Source organism: Diadema antillarum, unplaced genomic scaffold (genome assembly GCF_040938485.1).
Source record: "Diadema antillarum isolate AM-2024a unplaced genomic scaffold, OU_Dant_1.0 seq00000799_RagTag, whole genome shotgun sequence".
NCBI lineage: Eukaryota > Metazoa > Echinodermata > Echinoidea > Diadematoida > Diadematidae > Diadema > Diadema antillarum.
Window position 1 is genome coordinate 647,382 of NW_027271683.1, and position 11,182 is coordinate 658,563.

The 11,182-nt window shown below is 37.6% G+C and overlaps 1 protein-coding gene across 1 annotated transcript; it reads left to right on the forward strand.

Annotated features, from left to right (window-relative positions):
* Positions 1 to 5,000: 5,000 nt before the first annotated feature.
* On the forward strand, positions 5,001 to 11,182 carry LOC139739458 (uncharacterized). The gene is made up of 3 exons (XM_071650066.1): positions 5,001 to 5,380; positions 6,155 to 6,373; positions 7,345 to 11,182. Exons 1-3 carry the CDS (start codon positions 5,128 to 5,130, stop codon positions 8,367 to 8,369), a joined length of 1,497 nt encoding a protein of 498 aa, XP_071506167.1. The 5' UTR covers positions 5,001 to 5,127; the 3' UTR covers positions 8,370 to 11,182.

Below are 11,182 nucleotides of genomic sequence, written 5' to 3' on the forward strand. Positions count from 1 at the left end.
CTTTGCAAGTATTCCATCGCTCCAATATTCTCCTTTGCTGTTCTGATTCTCACAGCGTTTTTGAATAGTGCACAAAATGATAATAATGATAATAATTTCATACAAAACAGTGAAAGTGTAAGCTGACGTAGAGGGCAGTCTTCGACATATCATGTTTTGCTTGTTCAATATTCTTTTTGTTTTTCGCTATGACTTTTATTGAAAGTTTGAACCTTGCTACGCCTGTATTTATCTCCCTCGAACTTGATATACGCGAGTACAGAGTTAAATATTTCACATCCAATCTTGTGCAGTATTACTTTAACAAACAAACAAAGAAATATTGATTAATAATGTGTGAACTTAGGGAAAAACATATAACGGTATGACACACCCACATTGCACCACTGCTGTGTCGGAAGGAACAATCAGCAGTAGGCCGTCATTTTTTTTTTCTCCTTTTTTTTTTGGGGGGGGGGGGAGGTGGCCGTTGTCCTTATTCGTTGTCCAACAAGTTACGAAAAGGACAAAATTTTCAAAGTTCACAATACAGGGTCCCGTTTTAGCAAATATATATTACACATTTCCTTACCACGCAGGCGGCCATAGACTTATGATACAATTCAACTATACAATCAATTTTAACTCTTCATAAAACAGGGCCCAGTTTTGTCTTGCATCTTGTTCCACAAAGCTTTATGTATACCGAAATATGAGGAATGTCATCTTCTACAACTTTTTTTTTTCTTATTGTCACAATTAGTTTTTACGATGTTCTCTCTCTCTCTCTTCTTAACATTAGATCTATCAACATCAATTAATTTCTTGCGGGAATTGATGTAGTTCAAGGTGTTGAAGCAGTTGATTACTCTCTAAAAAAAATCGAGTGAAAATATTCATTCTTAAAAGAGTGAATACAAAAAAGAGTGAATTTAAAGTGAAATTGGAGTGAATTTTGAGTGAAAATGTTCATTTTCACTCATTTTGGAGTGACCTCAGGGATCACTCGAAGATTTTGGAGTGATCCCTGAGGTCACTCTAAAACAAGTGAAAATGAACATTTTTACTCAAAATTCACTCCAATTTTACTCTAAATTCACTCTTTTTTGTATTCACTCTTTTAGGAGTGAATATTTTCACTCGATTTTTTTTTTTTTTAGAGAGTAGAGTTTAGTAAAGAGCTGTCTCTGAGATCCAGAGAGGCAATCAAACACTAGCCGCTATATCATGTATACATCTAAGGCATACAATGGACATTGTTATTTCAAGTTAGAAGAATACAGTGTACTCGAGCATTACCACCTGATCAGACACGATTTAACCAGAAATGTAGGAGACGGCTTGGTTGCAAAGATTTTTTCGAGCCATTACCTTCATATAGAAGGGAGACCAAAAAAAAAAAAAAAAAAAAATAGGAGTGGAGTACAGTTGTATTAGATAATTGTGACGACATACATTGAGAAAGAGCTCCTGTCACTTAAACTCGGACATAAATTATGAAATTGTAACTCTCGGATAATAATTGTAATAATAACAATAACAATAAATTGAATAACATGCCTTCACATTTTTTTTTTCAGTTTCATTTTGGTACGGAGTTTGAACATGTTTGTGATAGCTATTAAACTCCAAAAAGTTCCATTCAACGTCATCCTACATCATAACCAATCACATTCGCTGAGCTTGAAACAAGCGGAGGTTCCTTCACAAGCTATATTGATCAACTCAGAGATATGAGGAATTTAAAAGCACTTGAATTGACAAATCTGTGATTTACAAGGCCAATTCATTAATATCCCCTGACACGACGCCTTACAAAAACAAACAAACAAACAAACAAACAACAATGTCCTTTCTATTTTCACTATTGCCCGAGACTACACTCGTAGTCACTACAGCACATTAAAAGAACGATTCTCACTAATCTTCAGCCAAGTTTTCTCTTTCTCTTGACTTTTTTTTTTATATTTCTTATCTTTCACAAGGACTTTTAATAGTCCAGTACTGACCCTTAAAAGAAAAATTCTTTTTCACCTTTTGTAATAAGTCCGCAGGTCACCTGAAAAAAAAAAAAATCGATTAGAAAATCCCAACAAATTCAAACATAACCCACAGGAATCCATTTAATACAGCGTATGCATTCAATATTTTGACAGGGTTTTTTTTTTTTTTTTTTTTTTTAAGTCGATAAGTAAAAGCACATACACGTGATATGACAAAACCAGACTATTGTATGACATTTCAGACTGTATACAAAGGAATATTTAATGCATGTTTGTGTATCTATATTCTCTACATAGCCAACTACAATAAAACTATTAATTGTACAAAAGCGAATCAGAAAAATCTGTCCAGTTAATAGCAAAATTAGTGACCGAACTTAATACCAAAGGTCATTTCAGGCAAGTCATACATATTTACAGCGATTAGTCATGAAAGTACTCTATACAAAGCTGCTGAGGTTACACATTAAGAACATTGAAATTAGTATAACATATTTCCTGATAATCCCACATTAGAGTCACCTACGAGAAATGAGTATTAAACACGTGTTTATCAAGTACCGTGTCTGAATGACAATTTGAGAAACTGCTTGAGTTCTACAATATCTATTATATTACTTTCACATTCCTGTGTACACCTTGTTCATAAAAGCCAATCACAAGTACTTCCCCAACTAGTAAGTTTTAAGAAATTTTAAACCAAGAGTCATCAAAGACTTTAATAATCATTACTGACATCGCGAGTCAGGGACTTACATGTACACGTACTATATGAGTGTGACCGAACAATAATCGCTGGACAATAATATCAACCCTTAGGAAAGTCGCCCTTTGATCCTGTGCTGGCGAGATTGTGGCCCAAGCTACAGGTCTCAGGGCAACTGTCTGGAGACAAAAAATGTCCGCGGATTGATGTCCACGGATTGATGTCCGCGGATCGATGTTCTGTGTTGATGTCATTTTACCATTAACAATATCAGAGTAAATATCGGACCACTATATATGAACAATATTTCGCATTAGTTAGCATGAGGATAAGGCAGCAACACTTCAGAAATATAGCAAAAGCAATGAATGCTAGTATTAAAGCAAGCATCCACGGGGCCGTCCTCTCTGAAAGTCTAGGCCACGAGGGTTAAGTGCCTTGCTAAAAGGCAAAACCACCACATACCACAGCACTCGAACCAGGAACCTCGCGGTCGCTAGTCCACGGTCTTATCTACTTTAATCTAAATATACTGAGGCACGACAGCTCCTAAATGTTGCCTGTTTTACACTGTCTTGTTTATACTCCCAGAGAGATACAATGGACATTATGTACACAGCAAACACACTCAACACAAAGAGATAACACAACACTGACACCACTTCCCGGTGTAGCGACAATTCTCATAGGACTACAAAGTAAAAGTTCTGTCACTATCTTACACCACAGTTAAGGTCAAAATGGTTGTACACTGTACTACAACTTTGTGCAACTCAGAGCGAGCCCGAGCACATTATACCCAGTAAATGCATCGTTTGCTTTCTTGTTTAGCTGTTTACTTAACTTGTATGATATCATGTACATGCACATGCAATTACAAAGCTCTTTCTATAGTGCTTGCAGTAAATTGATTCCTACATAACATGCAACAACATCCATACAATACATTAAAGATTGAGCTTTGCTGTAGATACATGCAATATATACATGCAGTATCATTAGTGCAACTACATTCAGTGTCGCTGTGTTACAGAGACTTCACCATAATAAGACATTACTCTCTATCATTACTACTCTAACCAACAATGCCATGCACAAAAAACAAAAACAAAATATAAACATATATACATATGTGTTTAATTATTGTATACACAAATTTTGAGATGCATTCTATGTTTTCATCACAGTCACAGATTGCCTGCTGCAAAAAAAAAAAAAAAAAAAAAGTACACCATCATACCCAGATCTATCTAAAAAAAAATGGAATGCCAGGCCTAAAAAACAAACACATAATTTACTTAATATAGAAAAAATCACAGTTTCCTTTCTTTCGGCGAGGAAAGGGGAAAGGGGGGGGGGGGAGCAAACAAGACTCATGGTGAGTAAAGGGGGGGGGGGATTCCTATACAGCATGTTGACGGACGAGCCAACCACCTATTATCCTATACTATAATACTCGAAGTTGTTGTTGTTGTCGCGGCCTTATGTATTTCCTGTTTTATTTCGGCGTTGCTGGTTTCTCTATCTCCTCCCGAGCCGTCGGCTCCGGGCAGTTGCGACCGGTGCCGTCGGCCGCAGGAGAGTATCCTACATCGAATGGCGCGGGTTTCGTCCCCTCTCCGCCTCCGTGTCGACGTCGAGGACGAAAAAGAAAAATTAATTAGCTATATGCATAATGCATTTTTGTGCGTGACGAAAGAGCCGAGCGTTTCAATATTCACGGAACCTGCGCTGGCCTCCTGCTTTCTCGATCTTCCATCTTTTAGCTTGCAGAGACACTGGGGGATACTAAAGATGATGGTGCAGCGAAATCTCTGACATCTTCCGGCGGACGCGCACGCACACACACAATGTACCTCGCAGAACTCTATACACACTCTACACTGTGTGTATAAGCCGATTCGCAATCTCGGCGCGCATTGCATTGTGGGTTTATGTCAAAGGTCATTGGAGATAAACAAACTTATAATAATCGTAGTCTGCACTTGAATCGTACGTGTGTACAGTGACGATTAGAATTCAGAAATGAATATTTAACTATTTATCGAAAATGGAGGCAAATGGGACGGAAAATGAACGTCAGCTAACCTTGGAAGAAATCAAATTTTGGAAAGTGGACGCTTTAAAGGATTTTCTTCGCATAAGAGGACTAAAAACGACGGGTTTGAAAGCGGAGCTGCAAGCGTTAGTCTACACTCAGCGCAGTGCGATTTGGATACAGTGTGAAACCAAGCGAAGTTGAAGAAGAACGATCGCGGTCAAAACAGTATGCAGAATTGTTGTTCATAAACGGAAAACAAATTCCAGATCCGTTGGCGGACCTGAAAGATGACTGGTTGCCAGAAAAAGAAGGAGTGAAGTTTTGGCCACCCGTTAGTTATTTTTGAAATAGCCGAGTGGTTGTTAAGCGAGGCGCCCTGCCCCAGTGAAGCAAGTAAGATGGAACGGAAATCGCGTGGTACTAGACCAAAAACGTTGCAAGAAAGATTACTCTCAGACTACAAAGAGGGAAAGGCCTTCTCTTACTTCAACAGCAAGTGGCTCCACGAAATATTCTACCACCCAATTTCAGCGGAAAGTGAAGTTTCTGTGTTGAAAGCACAATGTACTCCCTCATTGGCAGTAAAAAACATACCTCACAGCGTGTGGGTTGCCATTGACAAGTCCTCCGGAAAAATCTACAGTGCCTACTGTAGACTCTAGTTGCTTTGCTGGGTAAGAATCACACAAATTATGCAATGATGTTGTTGCCAGATAAACTTGCACTTAGACTCTAGTAAATTGCTGAATAATAGTTAATACGAAGGTAGACTATATTGTTTGGGACTAGGTGACTTAGGTCTAGATCTATGTGCCGTACAAATGGGCATCTAAATGAACCGTTTGATTTAAAAACCCAAAATACTTACCTTGTCTCTTCTTGCGTCCAGTTGTGGAAAATTTAGGTTTTGATGAGCGCACTGTATTTTTTTCTCCTATCCAATTGAATAAGCAACTTACACACACTCCTGCAAACACCATGTAACTCTATGGCCAACACAAATTTCAGCACTGCCCTCTATCTGACAGATTGATTTATTTAATTTGGGGGGGGGGGGGGGGGTCCGCCAGTGCTAATCCCTCGAGTCGAGATCTAGTATATTTTAATAAAATATGAACAAGATCAGTGATCAGCATGATGTGAAGCACATCATCAAGATATAGAGTCTACATGTAACATGTATCCAATTGAAGGAGTGGGATGAAAAAAAGGATATTTTATCACTAGGGTGTACAGGACAATATTTTCCACAAGTTCGATAATGTTCATTTCTGTCTCCAACTATAGAAACTGCATGACACGTAAATTTGCACAGCTCATACCAATGGCTCCCCGACTGGGTAAGAGTAGGATGATACCTCCGTTTTGAAGTTTAAAACTATTATTATATTGTTGTCTATATATGTTAATTACATTATGATTTGTATTCTACTTTCTACAGTCTGGGATCTTCATGCAACCATGTTGCTGCACTGGTTTTCAAGTTGGATCATGCCTTCATGACTGGAGTGTCGCAAAATCGACATCTACCATGCACATCGAAAGTCTGCAGTTGGAATGTGTACAGTGGGGGTGCAGCTGCAGTTCTTCATGGCAAGCCAGTGTGTGAGATGCAGTGGGTGAAACCAAGCTATGGAAACAAAAGTAAGCATACTTTACTTCCTATTTTCAATACCCCCCCCCCCCTTTTTTTTCTTTTTTTTTTAATCATTACATTAATTCATCCATGGATTATGAGTAATGGTTAGGAGGGATGGCATATTTCCCGATCAGAATCTTATTTCCCACCTAATTGTCCGGGAAATATAAATTTCTCCCATTGACTTTCTATTGTTTGGACAGGGTTCGGGAAATATGACCAAAAGTGGAAAATATGCCAGTGCCTGATGCCTGATGGTTAGCATGATCAAGAATTGATTTAGACCCCAAATTTATGATAAAGGAGAGGAGTAATAGAAGGTAACTTTTTTGTTTAGAATTGAATTATCTTTCTCCCTCGATAAATAGGCCAATATTTTGTTATTGTACATGTATATTAAAGGCATAGTTTAACAGTTTCTAGATTTAAAAAATCTGAGCTGCATGGTCCTACATGCTATCAGAGTATGTGATGGGGTGTAAAAATGCACCTGTGAAAAAATTAGGCTTCAATGTTATTATTTAGTGCTTCAAAAGAGTGAAAACCTAAAAGATCACCCCATAGACTACAGTACTGGAGTTATTATAGCTAGCGATAATAACTACAACTTTCATAGATATCTTGATAATGACTGGTTTTCTTTCATTATTTTTGCATTCTTGGCTGTTTTTTCATCCATCTGAACATGATTAGAGAGGTCAGGCTACACAGTTTTAGAATTTTTTAAATCGATCAGTTACGATGTTAAACAGTGGCTTTAAGCCGTGTGTTTTATCAAAAGAATTGGAAAACAAAAAACTACAATAAAGTATGAATCTAGGATGTAAATTTTTACTACTTGTTTAATAACTTCTGATATTTAATGAACTTTAAAAAAGTATATTTAGGTTGAAAGGCCTCTGAAGGAAATTATCAAAATTATTTATTATGTATTTTGGGGTTCAATGTTGATTCCATTTTTTTTTCTCTAATACAGGGAAACGCAAACAGCCAGTCAACACAGCAGTAAAGAGGCTATTCAACCCAATGGGAAGCAAGGCAATACCACCAGCAAGACAACTTGCGAATGCCATGTACCCAACTTGTGAGAGATCAACAGTATTTAAGTATTTACAGGATGAAGAAAGCCACAATGTGTCACCATCTGTGAACTACTCTCCTGAAGTAGACTTCAATCTGGGACAAGAGGTAGAAGTTGAAACAAAGAATTCAGTCGATCCCGACTGTCTGACAACTTTAGGTGGCAGGTATGAGACTGTAGAGTCGTTCCTGAATGGTTTGCCTACGTATACACAGGAGGAAGTTAATGTCGTGGAAGAACATACAAGAGGCCAAGCAGAAAATATACAGTGGGCAAAATTTCGTGCAGGAATGATAACAGCATCTAACTTGAAATCAGCCATTACAAGGCAAGCTACGCTCGATGATCCATGTTCTTCCAAAAGTCAGGACACAAAACCTATCATAGAAAGACTGATGGGTCGTTCTACTATTGATCGAAATTTACCGAATCTGAAGTATGGACGGATAATGGAGCCAATCGCAAGGAATGCATATGAAACAATCCAAAAAGAAAATGGCCACCAAAGTGTACAGGTAAAGGAGTGTGGTCTATTCGTCCATCCAATCAAGGTGTTTCTTGGAGCTTCACCTGATGGATTGGTTTCTTGTAAGTGCTGTGATGAGCCTGGAGTCCTAGAGATAAAGTGTCCTCGGACCATTGCCTTTGAGGAACCAACAGCTGAGAATCTCGACTATCTCACCATGGTAGATGGAGAAACAAAACTGAAAAACAATCACCAGTACTATTATCAAGTTCAGTGCCAAATGGGGATCACTGGACGCACGTGGTGTGACTTCTTTGTATACACCCAATCAGGATTCCATCTAGAGCGCATTTTTTTTAATAGAGAAATGTGGAACAAAGCGATGGATGTGGCCGAGAAATTCTTCTGCCAACACATTGCCCCTGAACTTGTCAGTAAAAGCCATGAACCGTAGCATAGTGTGTGCAGCAACTGTATTGAATATTGACAGTACTATGAATGGAATATAACTTAAAATATCTGGAAAATATTTATCATTCACACTACCTTTTACCCCTTAACTCTTTATGCGTTACTTTAAGATTACTTAAAGAGTGATATCCAAGAAAATGAACTTAAATACTTTTCTGAGCACATTAACCCTCTCAGTACCAGACCTTGCAAACTCCATTGACTTACTAGACATCTACATGCCTATGGTAATGAGAGGGTTAATAGTGCATTGAATTGGTCCCCCAACAGACCCAGCACCTTGGGAGAAAGGTATTGATTTTTTCGATTGTTCATTCCCAGAACAATGAGCAGTACTTCCTGCCTTTGAATTTCATGACAATTGTGCAAAATTGCGAACGTAACGCATAAAGGGTTAATGGCAGACAGAGACATTTGCAGCCTAAAATGTGAGATTTCTTCGGTTATTTATGTCTTTCACATAAAGCAGTTATCAATCTAGAACCTTGAATTAGTACTTTGTAATATTTTGTCTGAGCTAGTTCAAGGGGACATGACAAAGTCTCATCATTTTAAATTTTATCTGGTTAAAATGTATATTGCGATATCAGGCGACACTAGTTGATTAGTTTTCATACTTTACAAATATTGTATTAAAGGTATGATTCTAAGATTTCACACACATTTTGAGAAGAGTTAACATTTATTCATGCAAAGTTTTGTGACTTTTCAAGGTGTATGAACATATCAGGTTTTAGGCTGCAAATGTCTCTATCTTTAAGATATTTTTGCTAGTATCATTAATTTTCTGATTTTATTCATAGATGAAATGAAAAGATACGTGAACTTGAAATATCGAGGTAATTTTATTGGTCGTAAGCATATTGTGAGTTTGCACTGTTCAAGGAAACAAAAATCGTCATTGCTATACCTGCTACTACATGTACATGTACTTACATACATGTACATGTACATCACTGGGAAATACCTGTGCCTTGCCTAAATGACTGCATACAGATTCACACTCTTTTCTCATAGATTATTAATATCAAAATGCAATTATGCTTGCCATTTTTTATGCTTCAAGAGTTATTCACAATGACCCTGATGAGAACGATGTATTTGCTTTAATATGGAATTTAATAGACGCTAGTCTGAGATATGGAATTTAAGAGATGCTACTCCGAATCTTCACACAACTCGAATAATCGTATAAGTCAAAGAAAAATTCTGGTTCAGATAGGTGTAAACCAGTATTTATTTTATTGTGTAAAGCAACATTTGTGAAAGGATTTTTTTCTTGTTCATTTGTATTCAATTTCAGCGAGGTTGACTGCACGTATTCGTGTACTGTTCTACCTCTCCCCCCCCCCCCACCTCCCCCTTTTCTCACTTTTTTTTAGTGCTCTCTCAATCTCTCTCATGCATTCTTCACCCTCTCAACCCTTTCACTCTATTACTGCAGGCAGCTACTTATGACTTTAAAAGATAACTTGTGTAAGTACAGCACATAAGAATTTGAAGACTCAAATACAGGTGCATATTCATTACATGCATCTTTCTCTTTTAATGACATGGCCATATTAAAAAAAACATCTTTCAAATAGTTCTTTACATTCAAATTCATCATTCATGTAACCATTTTTAAAGGGAATTACTCAATGTGCAAGCACAAGTGATGGTGGGATAAACGTGACAAAACAAGTAGACTGGGAAAATCATGAGTGATCTATGAGGTTACATGTACATGTAATTTCTCTGCATTCTTGATAGCTGTTTCAATACAATGTCAGTATTACACCTACATGTACATGTAGGTAAATGTGTGTGTATTCTTCATTCTTAATTTATTTCCATCCAGTATCAGTACTAGACCTGTGTGCTCCCTAGATATAATTAAAGCAACAAACTTTAATGTACAAGACTAGTAGCCTGTAACAAAGTTTAAAACCTTTAAAATGATGGTAAAGGTTATCAGGTTTTTCATCAAATTGTAACTAAAGCCCACCGCGTACTATTGCCAAGATTCACCGGTCTTAAGACCAGAAGTGTGACGTCACAACCTTGTCAGTCTCCAGTCTTAAGACTCGGTCTTAAGACCAGTCTTAAGGATTTGACATGTCAAATTTTTTAAGACTGGCCATTGACCCACTGTGCAGAAAATGTATGCAATTTCATGTTACTTCATGGCTGAAGACCATCGTGTAGTGTTCAGCGGGCATTAAGGTTATGTGTTTTACTAAATTTTATCGGGTGTACTTATGTATACAGAAAAAGATCTACCTCCTCAATGTCTGAGCTTCAATGCATTGAAGACTGGCTCACTTCTAATAAAACAAAACACCTGAACATGTAACTGAATTACATTTTGTTTCATTTGTATAAATTTCTGTACAGACTCTCAGTAGTCATGGAATCACAAGATACATACATGTATTACCAAGTGCGGACCTAGAGCCAAAGATTATAATCATTATACAGGGAAACCCCGTTATAACGAGGTCCAAGGGACCGCCAATTTTTCCTCGTTATAACCGGTACCTCGTTATAAACGTATGCATTTTTGTACCATTTTGATATGTGCAAATGAAAATGGGACCAGTAAAATCTCCTCGTTGAAAGCGATATCTCGCTATATCCGAGCTCGTTATAACGGGGTTTCCCTGTATACTGACATATAATGTACAATTAAGCCCCCCTCTTCCCCGTAGAACCGCGCCTGAATATTACAATAATTTTCAAACAAGTGTTCAGCATTACTCCCACGTGCCGAAGATTGTGACTTGGCCTTGAACCAGAACAGCCTGGTGGGCAAGT